Source organism: Apostichopus japonicus, chromosome 15 (genome assembly GCF_037975245.1).
Source record: "Apostichopus japonicus isolate 1M-3 chromosome 15, ASM3797524v1, whole genome shotgun sequence".
NCBI lineage: Eukaryota > Metazoa > Echinodermata > Holothuroidea > Aspidochirotida > Stichopodidae > Apostichopus > Apostichopus japonicus.
Window position 1 is genome coordinate 13,070,461 of NC_092575.1, and position 14,979 is coordinate 13,085,439.

At 39.0% G+C, this 14,979-nt stretch overlaps 2 protein-coding genes across 4 annotated transcripts in view; one reads left to right on the plus strand and one right to left on the minus strand.

The window, feature by feature from the left end:
- LOC139980774 (SMC5-SMC6 complex localization factor protein 1-like) overlaps nt 1-8,599 on the plus strand; it is a 34,749-nt gene extending 26,150 nt beyond the window's left edge. For all 3 annotated transcript variants that reach the window (XM_071992697.1, XM_071992699.1, XM_071992698.1), the window contains exon 20: nt 36-8,599. In XM_071992697.1, the coding sequence (XP_071848798.1) occupies nt 36-607 (572 nt within the window). In that variant the 3' untranslated portion in view covers nt 608-8,599. The remainder of the gene's footprint in view (nt 1-35) is intronic.
- LOC139980780 (lymphocyte antigen 75-like) lies at nt 8,352-14,736 on the minus strand. The gene is made up of 5 exons (XM_071992710.1): nt 14,480-14,736; nt 12,833-13,057; nt 11,428-11,589; nt 10,092-10,370; nt 8,352-9,333 (listed from the first exon to the last, which is right to left on the minus strand). Exons 1-5 carry the CDS (start codon nt 14,559-14,561, stop codon nt 9,074-9,076), a joined length of 1,008 nt encoding a protein of 335 aa, XP_071848811.1. The 5' UTR covers nt 14,562-14,736; the 3' UTR covers nt 8,352-9,073.
- Between the last annotated feature and the right edge of the window lie 243 nt (nt 14,737-14,979).

Here is a 14,979-nt window from a genome sequence, read left to right on the forward strand (position 1 = left end):
TGAAGTTGCTTTCATTCTCCCTATTTCCTTTGTAGATTCGTATAACGATTTGCACAAAGTGAAGCATCCACGGTCCCCGGTCACCGATCAAGAGGACGTCGGAAACAAGTTGTCAGAGCGCCAGTACATCAGCCTGCTTGGTCCCAGAGCCTCGCGCAGACAGGTGGTCTCAGAGCAGTCTTGTGAATGTTACTGCGTGCTGGTGACACAACTACTCCTATCGTACGCCAGTCTCAGAGAACTGCGTCAGATCAAACAGGACATGTCGAAGCAGTGCACACTGCCGAGCTCGACATTGAACAAGAAGGAATCCCTACGCTCAAATCAGGGAACGGGTGCCGATCGTCCCTCAAGTCAGGGTCAGGTGCAAGGGGGAGCGTCCGACTATGACAGGGTCGATAACGAAAGCGAGCAGCTGGGAACGGTCGGGACTATTTACACCAGCAGGAAAGTCTTGATAGACGACGTGGAGTTGTATGCATCACTCGGGAGGCACCTGAAACAGTTTGTGGAACACATGGAGAGGCTGGGGGCTTGGGAGAACGGGCTACGAGGGAACAAGAGGTGTCAAGCAGCTGTAAAGACAGTGAAGTTAATCTCTCTGTGAGGAAAGGATAAGCTATAAACTTTGATCTAGATCTGTACATAATTTTTTTTATTCAGAATTTATAATTTTTGTTTTTCTTATCTTGTGATGTGTGATACATTACCTGGGGTTCAAACCATGATCTTGGCTTGTAACTGCTCTGGTAGTATTCTGTATGTGAGTTTCATCTTCTCTGGTCTTAGAGTAAAAGCAGAGATCTTAGTGAAGATGACCTTATGGGGAGGAATTGTATTTGTTGAGATATTTTTCAGGTTATTTTCATTGGACCATGTTGGAAAATGTCTTTTCTTGCTGTGTGTTAATTTTTGGTCTGAAGTGGTCGATGTACTTGGAGACAAAGGTATGATGCATGAATGATGAGTTTGTAAAAGGGCACAATATACAGAATAAACAGATCACATGTCATCCTGCGCATGCTAGAGTGAAAGACTGAGATTAGTTGCAGTACATTGCTATTTCGTTTAGACAGTTGTTGCACCCGACCTTTAACAGTCTTTATTCATCAGTTTGGACCACAAGGAGGTCAAAAGGATGATAGGTCAAACCATGGATCAAAATCTCTGAGCTTTGGCTGTCACTTATGTTGAAACTTATTTATATTGAAGGGACAATGAACTGTCAAAGCATATCGCCTAACTAATGGGCTTTAGCCAGATTTATTTTGTCTTATTTAAACAAGTGTTAAAGAGCAAAATGTCTGAATCAATCTGTTTCTCAATCGATATATTTGAGGTTAATTCCAAAGTAGATACACGATGCCAGTCAATGCAATTGGAAGGGTTTTTTTCTCGCTTGGTATTGGACAATTTGGTCATGTGACATGTTTGGAGTGATATTACAGTGTGACATGAGCACATGTGAGACCAAAAGTTGTGTGACCCATGATAAATAATAGTACATGTTGACTTTGCAATCAAATTTCATTTAAGGTTGTCGAAGTCTTAATAACTTGTAACTAGCTAGGATGAACTTCATAGTTGATATTTAGGTCCACTGCAAAGGGGTAAGATTCCACTTGCCAATTATCTTGCTGGTAAACAATGGTCAAATCTTGAAAATCATGGCTGCAGTCTACTTTTAAATGTTCACATTAAATAGGTCAGTGCTAGGATCACATTGCAGTGAGGTGTAGTTCCTTTGTGTGGCGGTACAACCAGTTCAGGGCTGGATCACATGACTGTCTATGTCAGTTCCTTGAGTAATAGTACAACGGTCGGAAGAAATTATGGGATATCTGAACGGCAGAGTCTCTTGTGAATCAAAGTTGGTTTGAATGTTTCAGTTTGATAAATCATTTCCAAGTCTTTTTTTTTTCTCTCTTTTTTGTACCATAAAGTTATGGGAATATTCTTCCTTTCCCTCCTATTCAAGTTCAGGAGTGCAATATTGTATAACCAAAAATTAACAAGATTCATGTTCATCGATCCTGTTTTCATCTTATCCTGAGGTCCGATCTTTCAAGAGATGAACGCCTCTTAAATGAATGCACAAAAGGTCTTTCTTTCTTTCTTTCTCCTCTCATCTCTTTTCTTTTTCTCTCTTACATTTTCTCTCCGATCACAAGACGACGGATCTTTGTGGAAGTGACTAACACTCTCCCATTTTACTATTCAGACAGAATCTGGTTTATTCGTGTTTGAAAGCAAATTTCTTCATAGCCCGAATCACTGTTTCCTTTTCTCAGTGTCGTGCTGCAAAAGAAACCGATAGTCAAATATTTTTTCCTTGTCATGAAAGTTGCTGGTAATTTGCCACAATTATTTCACTTAGAGAAATTCGATACAAATTTAAACTCAAACTGCTCCTAGTGCTTAGCCATTTGAGATTTTGTTTCAAGACACTAAGTTCCTCTTTTTCTACTTTCTTATTGATAATTTGAGATCCTTTGTATTAATGTACTTTAAAAGGTTTGTAGGTAATGTATTTTTTTTTCCAACCAAAAGGAATAACCAAACATGTCTTCTTAATAACAATAAAAAGAAGACTGCTCTTATGAATAGTTTCCATAGCAACCTACTTCAATTGTTTCATTCATAAACTGAAGTGATTAGAAACAACATAAAAAAAAAGCAAATTTTTGCAATTTCAAACCAGGTAGAAATTTTGGCCCTTTTTGTATTCCATGTACTATGAGGTACCAAATTATTACTTTTGTACTAATATTTATTTTCATAATGGAGAGTGCTTTTGTTCAGTGTCCATTATTTTTTTATGTTACAGCTACCTCTATCACTTTGTTTCATTCTTCAGCTCTCATTTCATACTCATTCTCCAGTGTTTCATTCTGCAGCTTACATATTATGCAAGGATTTGAGCAACATGGTAAAACCACATACTATGAAAATAGACAGAGAAAACATAAGACTTTGTTTTTCATTAATTTGCTTTTTTTTGTTTTTCAATCTTTTTGGAGGGGGGGGGGCAGGGGATCAGAAGACTTTTGGTGTTGTTTTTACTTGCTTCTGATGAGCTGACCTTAAGGTCATTGTGCTAGGCTTGGTAGTCCAGCCACTTGGACTGTTAAGTATAAACGGTCATCTCTCAGCATTGTGCTAGACATGTAACATATGTTTTTAATGAAAGATGCCAACATCAAGCCGAAGCAAGTTTTTTTTTTGCGCCTGAAGTCATCTGTAAGATGTATCGTATTCTTCCTTTGTTCACGGAGAAGACGATTAATGACGGTTTTCAAATTCAGACATTCAGATTAGTTCTTCAACATCGTACTTACAATTGCTAGCAATGTTATCGTGGTTAAATCATTGATGTTCTTAATACTTATTTACTCATAACACTGTGGTTAGTGCGACCGCAGTTGGGTAAGGGAGGGGGTTGGGGAGTCCGGTAACAATTACTGAGGAAAATATGACCACCCATCTTACTAGTATTGATATTAAGTTAACGTGAACTTGGTAAACCAAAAGGGCACTACGTACTGTGTTAAGTCATGTTTACAAGCAATAACATCATATAGGAACCGAACATCTTTCCCCTTCTGTAACCCCCCAACGGTATCATGTCACTATATTTTAAAGAAGAGTCCAGGATTTTTGGTTCCTTGCTTTAGCAAAAGGAACCTATGCAGTCAGGTTGGCGTGTGTGTGTGTGTATGCGTGTGTGTATGCATGTCTGTGTGTGTGTCTGTGACACTTGCTTGGGTACGCTCTATCTCAATAAGGGAATGTTGGATTGAGGCCAAACTTGCACTATAGATCCGCCATATGGAGAAGGTGTGCCCTATTGTTTTTGGTGCCCACAAAGGTCACCAAAGGTCAGTAATGGTCCAAAAACCGAAAAAATTAAAACTGCAATAACTCCCAGTGCCATTGTGCGACAAGGTTGATATTTTGGGACAAGTTGTGAACTGGTTAGGGGAACATTTTCAAACTTAACGGTCATGTGATCCGAGGTCACCAAAGGTCAATTAATGATAAAAAACTAGTATTTTTGCGATAACTTGAGAACGAATTGTTCGTTAGGGTTGGGAGTTGCCTCAATGTAATCCATACGTCGACCCGCATCTGGGTGACCCTTGACCTCAATTTGACCTCTGGTGACCTTTATATGTTTTTGGGGATTTTTGCAGTTTTGATGCTATTTTCAGATGTCAAAGGTACCTTCTGATCTTAAATGTCATCAGGTTGACCCCGTGTGACCTTTATGTGCGAAGTTATATGGGGTCAAAGTTTTTTGGTCGGAGTTAGGATGGTTGTACAGACTTGTCGTTTTGTTTTTTGGAATCAGGAGATTAAACTACATCTGAAACCAAGGTCAAAAGGTCAAAGGTCACATTAGAAAAAATGTGCTTATTTTGGGAGGAAACAGGCAAAAAAGAAAATGTTTGGTTTTGATGCTAGATTTGGATACCAAAGGTACCTTCCGATCAAAAATGTCAATTGGTTGACACGCGTGTGACCTTCGTGTGCGAAGTTATACGAGGTCAAAGTTAATTTTCAGACATTTAATGCAACAACTCCCAGTGCCAAGGTGTGACATGGTTGATATTTTCGGACAAGTTGCAAATGGTATAGGGGAATATTTTCAAACTTAACGGTCATGTGATCCGAGGTCACCAAAGGTCAATTAATGTTAAAAAACTAGTATTTTGGAGGAGAAAATGGGCATAGAAAAAAATGTTTGAATTTGTATAGTTTGATGCTCTATTTAGGTCTCACCAATCAAAAATGTCAATAAGTTGACCCAAGGTGACTTTTGTATGTTAAGTTAAATGAGGTCAAAGTTAATTTTCAGACATTTAGTGTAATAACTCCCAGTGCCAAGGTGTTACATGGTTGATATTTTTGGAGTAGTTGCAAATGGTGTAGGGTAATATTTTCAAACTGAACGGTCATGTGATCCGAGGTCACCAAAGGTCAATTAATGATAAAAAACTAGTATTTTTGCGATAACTTGAGAACGAATTGTCAGTTAGGGTTGGGAGTTGCTTCAATGTTATCCAATTGTCGACCCGCATCTGGGTGACCCTTGACCTCAATTTGACCTCTGGTGACCTTTTTGTGTTTTGTGGATTTTTACAGTTTCGATGCTATTTTCAGATGTTAAAGGTGCCTTCTGATCATAAATGTCAATGGGTTGACCCCCGTGTGACCTTTGTGTGCGAAGTTATACGAGGTCAAAGTTAATTTTCAGACATTTAATGCAATAACTCCCAGTTCCAAGGTGTGACACGGTTGATATTTTTGGAGTAGTTGCAAATGGTATAGGGGAATATTTTCAAACTTAACGGTCATGTGATCCGAGGTCACTAAAGGTCAATTAATGATAAAAAACTAGTATTTTTGAGATAACTTGAGAACAAATTGTCCGTAAGGGTTGGGAGTTGCTTCAATGTAATCCAATTGTCGACCCGCATCTGGGTGACCTTTGACCTCAATTTGACCTCTGGTGACCTTTTTGTGTTTTGTGGATTTTTACAGTTTCGATGCTATTTTCAGATGTTAAAGGTACCTTCTGATCATAAATGTCAATAAGTTGACCCCCATGTGACCTTCGTGTGCGAAGTTATAGGAGGTCAAAGTTAATTTTCAGACATTTAATGCAATAACTCCCAGTTCCAAGGTGTGACACGGTTGATATTTTTGGAGTAGTTGCAAATGGTATAGGGTAATATTTTCAAACTTAACGGTCATGTGATCCAAGGTCACCAAAGGTCAATTAATGATAAAAAACTAGTATTTTGGGGGGGGGGGGAGAAAATGGGCAAAGAAAAAATGTTTGAATTTGTACAGTTTTGATGCTCTATTTAGGTCTCACCGATCAAAAATGTCAATTGGTTGACCTACTGTACGGGTGACCTTTGTGTGTGAAGTTATGTATACAAGTTCAAAGTTAAGTTTTAGACATTTAATGCAATTAAATCCCAATGCCAAGGTGTGACACGGTTGATAATTTGGGACAAGTTGTGAATGGGGTGGTGGAACATTTTCAAAATTAAAGGTCATGTCATCTGAGGTCACCAATGTTATCATATCTGTTGACCCACTTGTAGGTGACCTTATATTTCTTACATTTTCGACGCCATATTTAGATCTCAAAAGTGCCTTTCGATCAAAAATCAGATCACGTTTTGAAATCACAAAAGTGTTGGCTATAGTGTTGGTTACTTTATGGGTACATGTAGGACCACAGTTACTTGGACTATTTGAGCCCAATCTTGCTTGATAATATTATGTGTATTGTCATATACCCCAAGCAAGGAACCTCAGTGCCCTTGGGCTCTTGTTATTAATATTTATCGCATATACCTCGAAAAGCGCTAGAAATATTTCACCATTGCATGAAATTACAGAAAACGACATTTGAAAATAACCTAGGCTAACCCAACCCCTCCTCCGAAATAAAAACAAGAAATTAAACAGTGTGTGTCACGGATTCACTCTGCGTCCATTTATCCAACCTAGATAGATCACACCCCCCTCCCATACAATCACTGCACATATTCCTATTTGCCACCTAGATCACACCCCCATACAATCACTGTACAGATGCCCATTTGCCAAACGCACAGGTGTTGAAACAAAGACATGAAAACACACCACCAAAAGAGATTTTGCCATTCCAAATTCCTTACATTGATTACAACTTGTATTGTTTCGAAAGCTGAATTATTCCACAGATAAAGGAGTAAATAACTTGAAGTAAAGGTGAGTGAGCCTCTCAATTGCATTTGATTCACTACTGGCTTTGTAACAGATAATCCTCTTCATTAAGTTAATTATACTTAGCTTGGTACCTCTATAACGCCCCGTTACAATTCACAATACTATAGATTTAGCTATACACGAGCCTACATTTATGTAGGTAAATAGTCTGAAATATTGTTACACTTTAAAGGCCAGGAAGTTCTCTTTATTTTGGGAAACCGGACCTAACGGGCAGAGGTCCTAGAAATGAGTTGGCTGAATGGGGGAAAATTGAAGCCGTGTCGTCGTCACAAACGCTCGTACTGTTTAAAATGTTTGGAGGATTGTGGTAAGTTTCAAGATATTATTTTCTTACAACCTGTAAATGAGATATGTACAGGGGCGGCGATCTGTGTCAAATATTGGGGGGGGACATTTGCTTGGATGCAGGGGAATTACTATCAAAGCGGAGCGCCACCATTGGTTGGCGCGCAGCGTACAAGAAAATTTCTGGTTTTGATAGCCCCCCAGATCACCGGAAATGGCACTTTTCGGGCTTGAAACTGACCAACCAGATGTACACTTTTGCCTGAGAACCAAGTTTTTCCTAATAGTTTTTTTTCATTCATAACCTTTTTTTCAAGTCACCAGTCACCAGTCACACATCATGTTCGACCTCATTGCATCTCCTGTGGATCATTGCTTTTGTAGGTAATTCTACGTAACGCCCCACAATACCCATCAGCCCCACCTTTCAAGGTTTTAAGCCCATTATTTGTTCAGAATTTGAATAATAAATTCACTTCAAAAAATACCCATAATGTTGTACAAAATTTCATCTATGGACAACCAATATAGAAAAACCCCCTCAACTCTTCATACCCCCCTTGGCTACGCAACTGCGGTTAGAAATCTTGTAGGAAAGAGGCCAAATGGAAACCCGGTGAACCCATATCGATGTGGATCATATACGTACTTACACAAGATGCAAACCAAATTTCATTACGGATGCGGTCCGTCTAGCTATTCATTTCGAAAAAAGTAAAAACTACTTTCGGTCATATATAATAACAAATTGTGACACGGTTAGACAGGCGCCTTGCGAGGAATTTGCCAAGAGAGGGGCAAAGCTTGTACCCAGACTTTCTAAGCGTAGCGCCCCCATTAGTTGGCGCGAAGCGCAAAAGAAAATTTTGGCCGAAAATGCCTCCCAGATCGCTGGAAATGGCACTTCCCAGGCCTTGTAAGTTGCATCTAAGCATTTTCTATTTTGAAATTACTAGCGATGCCATAAAAAAAATACAAAACATATGCTTAAAAAAAACTATGCCACCAAATATTGGGGGGGATATTAGATACTATATCCCCCCACCTAAAATATTGGGGGGGACATGTCCCCCCCCGTCCCCCCCCCCCCATGATCGCCGCCCATGGATATGTATATTTGCTTTGGTGAAGAGTTGTTTTGTATTTTTCGTGTTGTTTATGATTAATACGAAAACGAACATTTTTGGACTATTCCCTTTGAGTTAAACAATGACACAAAACAGATGATATGCTTATACTAAAATTTCCAAAGACTACGAACAAACTTTTCAGCATCCCATTGTCTGTTACAAATATATATTTCTGTCATTTTCATAACATTGTGACAATCTGTGATTTCAGATTGTTTTTATTGTGACAGGAACTGAGCAAGGCTGTTGAATTTTCGTACAATCAAGCATTCATTTACTATACAATATAGCCCCTATTAATGAAAGGCGTGAAACTTTTAAAGTTACCAGTATTTGCCCCATACAGGGACGTCTCTAGAGGGGGTGTGGGGTGTCTCCCCCTCCCCCACCCCCATGCACCCCCAAAAAAAACTTGGTAAAACTGACGATAGTTGGAAAATTCAGTGGAATGCGACAGTCGGAATTTCCGACTGTCGCACTCTAGTTTACCTAGGCCTATTCATATATATTCCTGTGATTGTGAATGACCTAAAAATTGAAAACTTTCGGTCAAAATTGACCTTTTAATCAGTCATATTTACCACGTTTTCCTTGCCACCTTTAGAAATTGTATCTCGCGATCCTTATATTCCACCATACAAAACTTCGTATGACTTTGAATACTCTAAAACAAATGCCTAATAGAACTACCGTACAACGTTCGCCAGCTTCAATTCGGTTTATTTAGCCTATGTACTTATTTTGCTATTGGGTGGTTTGACCCTGTTCGCTAGAATATATTTTATAGTAATAGCATGCATGAAGAAGAAAAAGTAAAAACAAGTTCAGGTTACCCGGCTTCATGTAATAAAAACAAAATAACAGCATTAGTATGATGATTGAGAATCAGAGTTTTCAATCGATTGGCTGAAGTAGTCGTAATAAACGGAATGTTGTGAATAATCCGCCTTGGTAGGAACAAACTCGCAAATAAATGGTTTTCTTTGGTTACACGAGATATCCTTCCAGGTGCCAGCGTCAGGTTTGAAAACGACACAGCGGTTAAGCTCACCAGGTCTGCCCTTGGGTGCCTGGTTTACCCAGTTCATGTACTTTGCGTTACCCACACTCGACCAGGTAAAATGTCCTGAGAGTAGAGAGAAGATTGAGAGAGGGGAAAAAAACCATCTTTGCCGTTTACTTAAGGAAGAACATCATAATTACAAATGTTACTTAATTCTTGATTAACTCTTTTTTTTATAGTGAATTTAATATTTCGTCTAAATTTACATAAGACCTATGATCAGAAACGTAGAAACACTCTAGCTTCAGGTAAAGAAAGAACACTTATAATATGAATCACAAATTTGATCTCTCAAAGGCATCGTGTTTCTTGTTCGCAACATAAATTGGACGACCTGTAATGCTATAACAATCTAACAAATGTTCCAAAGCCCTTCGGCTGTTTTCCATAGCCGACTATAACCCCCAATTCCCATTCCTCCTTCCCGTGATCTCGTCCTTCCCTCAATCTCGTCCTTCCCTCAATCCCCCCGCCCCACCCACGTGTTTAACACTGGTGATGATAGACCTGCATACTATAACGAAACGTCTTCATTTGAAGGGGGCGGGTCCATGTTATGTTTATGGAACAATTTGATAGACGAAATTGAACTTACCTAAGTTAAATGAATTTTTGCCTTGACCGAACGTTTCTCCAGGCTGAATTCATTGAGGCCCATTTACAATGCTTATCTTCCCCTCCCCTCCCCCATCCCATCCTCCCCTCCCCATCCCTTCCCTCCCCATCCCTCCTTATCCCTCCCCTCCCACCCTATACCCCAACCCCACTATACCTACCAACCTAACAGCTTATTAAGAAAAAGAAGCAGCCTGTATACTTACGCCAGTAACTCCACTGGATGTAACTTCCAGACCCTGAAGCAAATCCGATGTAATTACAAGATATTGGATCGTTATCTTGCGCGATGAGGTAAAGCTTTGGGTCGTTCCCATCGATGGTTTGAACGCTGACTCGGTCACGGAAACATTTAACAGCAAACACTCGTTCCTGGATGGTATTTCGAAAGAGCCCCGCCGTCATAACTTTTCGCCTTCTAGTACAGCTTCCATCCTTCGTGCATCGGCTAATTGTTACAAGTGTGTCTTTCTTTGCACCTAAGGCTGTATTAAAATATTATGAAATAGTTTTTAGCTACAATTTTTTTTTCTTGGCGTAGTACGTACTTGCGCTTCTTAACATATATACACAGCACCCTGCCACGTTTTGCCCCTTCCTCTTTCAAGCCGACTAATTCAACGATGGAAACTTATTTGCAGATGTTTCATTAGAGGACAGTTGGTCCACAGGAGTCTGTGAATTAGCTAGGTGGAGTGTGAACCTAGTGTCGTGAGAAAGACATGAGACTTACATGCATCATACCTGATGTTTGTTGCATTTAACTATATCGAAAGATTCTAATGTATATAGGAATAATATTGTTCACCTTTATTTAAGTACCCCGTACACCCCCCCCCCCTCCCTCCAGAAAGGTTTTCTAATTGGGAAAAGGTCAATTTTGATGGAGGCGCCTGCCTTCCGTTTCTTTACAAAAAAACACAACTAGATGATACATGATAGAGCGAATACACTACCCGAACTCAAGTTAAGACTGTAACGGATCTCCTTCCTATCTCCATCGGAGTCCATCCACACACCCACATCGCCTCACCCCCCCCCGCCCCCCCCCCCTCCCCATCTCTACCCTCTCCTGTTATCGTCATCGACCATTGTCAGAGATATCTCCTATTTACGGCCGATGTTGTGGGTTCGAACTGAACATTTTCAAGTTCACCTTGTTACGTGCAAGACTGTACGTTTCATGATAAAAGTCGCTGAGCGACTGCCAGAACGGAAAACAAAGCATGACGTCACCATTTCCCGAACTGACCCATTCTCATGTGATGATGATAACGGTACTAGTGCAGTAATATTTTATATTAGTATGGGTTTTATTTGTATATTATCCTCTTGGGTCGACATATATGATAATGCCACACCAGAAACGGCACGTGATATTACATTATATTTAAGGAATTATCACCGTTGCTATGGTGATCTTGTCTTAGATCTCATATACCATGAATATAATGGAAACAATACGGTGTAGCAATATCTGACTTGCATGTCCATGTATGGGTTACATGCCCAAAGACTTTCTTATAGTTTAAAATCACCAACCTATTTCGTAACTATTATTTGCATTTCCAAGATCTGATGTTAGTTTAACACGTGCATCATATCCTTCAGTATCCACGGAGAACTCCTGGTAAGCAGTACCATCTGGTAGAACTTGATATGACTGCCAAGTACTGCTACTCGACGCAAATCCACCACCACCACCTACAGCAAGAAAAATCAGAGGGTATCAAAAAGATTACGCCATTATAGACATCCACATATTCCGTTCTCTTAGAAGTTAAACCCGTGCTACTACCCACATCACCACCTACAGCATCCCTATGCATCGTAAATTTATAAGTTTTTCACTGTTCTGGATTTTCCAACTCACTACAATTTCAATAATATATATATATACATATATATATATATATAAATATATGTATACACGTATATATATACATATATACATACATATATATATACATATATATATACATACATATATATACATATATATATACATATATATATACATATATATATACATATATATATACATATTTATATATATATATATATATATATGTATATATATATATATATATATATATATATATATATATATATATATATATATATATAAATGAAAATCGTAATGAGTTGGAAAATCAAGAACAGTGAAAAAACTTCCAGCCTCCACCTTGATTCTATCCCGGGCCTCCCGCTTTGTACGCGGACACCCTAACCAACTAGGCCATGGACGCTGATTGTATGTCCAGAGGTTCGAAACCGGTAAGGAAGGTAATTCCACTGTAGGCGTTTGTGACCTGTATCGAACAATACTAGTTCTGTTTTTGGTGACATATTTTGCCTTACTCTAGAGATCAATATATATATATATATATATATATATATATATATATATATATATATAAAACATTGGTTGTTCCATATAATTCAATTATTAAAATATGATATCCAAAATCTCCCCATGATGATAAATAAAGTGTTTGATAACAAATAATTTAAGCATGAAGAGTTATTTTGTAACTGACTTGTCTCAATCTACAGACACATGAACATTGTTATTGTAAAACTATCAGACTTTGATTTACTTCTGTTGAGACTGAGCTCAGTGAACTTTGAGTTTTATGCCCGAGAATTAGTTTGCTTGTCTGAAAGATGCAAATGTCAAAAGTCAAAGTCGGAATAGACATTATACACAACATGCACGGTTTGCATCGTGTGTGGGCCTGAAAAATGGTATAAATCAATCAACACATGTGAGTATAGACTATATACGGCTAGATTAGACTGAATGTTCCCCCGAAAGCTACTTGCAATCTTACCCTTCCTCCCCATCCCCATTCCCGTCTCCATCCCACCCCTATGCCATCACCTAATCCACTCCCACACATTCCTTGCTCACCCACCACACATCAACTTTATTAACATATCATACCTCCGTATAATCCGCTTGCTAAACCAATCCACAAATTTCGGTTCTGCGATGTCATGGAGGAGAGCTCGTTTAGAATAAAGTCGTTTTCAGCAGCTGTTTCTATGGCAACCAGATCCATTCCTCGTCGAGTACAGTAAGATCTAGCATCTTGTTGTTGGAGAGGTTCGTTATCGACAACGAGATAACAACTATCTTCAAATCCCCCAATCTGACCCTCTGGACATTCTGAAAAAGAAGAAAAAGAAAAGAATATAAAATATGTAAGAATTAACCTTTTGGCAGAATTAACTATTAGCACATAATGTGAGAATTTTCGTTTTCACAAACTAAGGAGAAAACTATAAGTTCCATGCATATCAGTATACAGCAAACACTTCAACATCCTAACCCTACCCCCGCCCCCCACCCCTTGTACACAGACCCTTTCTTTCCATTTTGCAAAACGGATAGAAACCTCCATCCCGCTATATTTCTCGCCAATCTTAACTCAGACTTACTGGACCTTCCACTCGCCAATCTTTCCATATAGCACCTTTCCCATAGCTACCGCATCACAGCCCACGTTCTAGGAAAACATGCTTTCCTCCAGTGCTTAAATGGATTATATTAAATAATCGAAAATCATATTACAAATGGTAAAATCTCAACCAAGGCGTGTCTTCTACGTATTAATATATAGGAGTTACCTTATGATATTTCGTTATTGAAAAACATGCTGGTAGATCTTCAAAAAAATATTAACCAGCATAAATACTTATTTTAGTTTAATTTTCATTTCATGACTGCGCTATTAACTGCGTTATATTGTCCACGATTTGCACGGACTACATTTCACACCTCACCATATGGTCGGCTGGATAACTATTATTTCCAGAGCTGGATTTCAACTTAAAAAAGTTAAATCGAATGACCAACCAAAAAGGGTATATAGTCATACGTCATGAGACCATGTATGCAGATAACTTTTGTGATCGATATTATGTATATATAGGAAGTTGGAAGTACATTGGAAGTACAGTCTGCTTAAACTAACATATTATACCAACGAAATGATCTGTTTAAATCATTCTGCAACAGATGGAAATAGGATAAGTCGTGTGTGTATTGTGTACATTATATAGCGCTAGACAGAAAACAATCCGAACAGAGTTTAAACATATATTACTGTCGACTTGGACGAAGACTAGCATAATGCCGCCAACCCCCCCCCCCCACCCCCTCCCTACCACAAGTATGAGGGGAACGAAACAGAAACTTCTGTCCGAATATCGAGAATTCGCGCAAGGCATGAATATTCTTCCTTGTTACCCTCTTACGGGATTTCTTACTCATTTCGCAATAAAAATTCAAGACTTGCTTATGTGTGGTCCTGTTAGTCCTGTACATATACAGTATAAGCCATCTGTGGTACGGAACCGACCTTCAGAGCTAAATTTACGTTTTCATACATGAACCTTATGCTATCTTGAAAAAAGTCGAACTCTAGAAGGAAAAATGGGAGTATTTCTTCTCTTTTTTCTTCCAACTTACCCAACCCCGCGTAGATGCGACGCCACTACCATAATGCGGCATGAGAAGTAGGTAATCATGTAAAATATATATCTACAATGTGAGCAGAGAATAATTCAAGAACAGATGAAAACTTACCTGTCAGACACGCTGACTGGTCAAGGCAAAATATAACTGTAGAGAAAATAATTTTCAGCGTTCGAAAAGAAGTCGTCGCCATTATTAGCTAGTTCGGGTGAACCCCTAAAGAACAGCCAGTAAAGGAACTGGATACACATGCAGTTGAAGTTATCAGAATATCACCCACTGAATCGAGACGTTTATCTTGAACAGACTATGCGGGGGCTGCTCAGTATATCCACAGAACTGCGCTGTATGTTTCCGGTTAGTAAGCTAAGTAAACCTCTCTTGGTAGAATAACACAATCCGTCGCGTTGTATTCTTTGATTGATTGGACATATTAAACTATGATATATATGTGTATTACACAGATATTATACTTAAAGGGGTTCATGCAGTGGCGTCTTCAAGGGGAATGGGGAAACATGTCCCTCCCACCCAACATCATTTTCGGTCCCCCCCCCACCCCATCCCCTAGAATGAAAATTGCCACGTTCGAAAAATAAACCTTGTAAAAA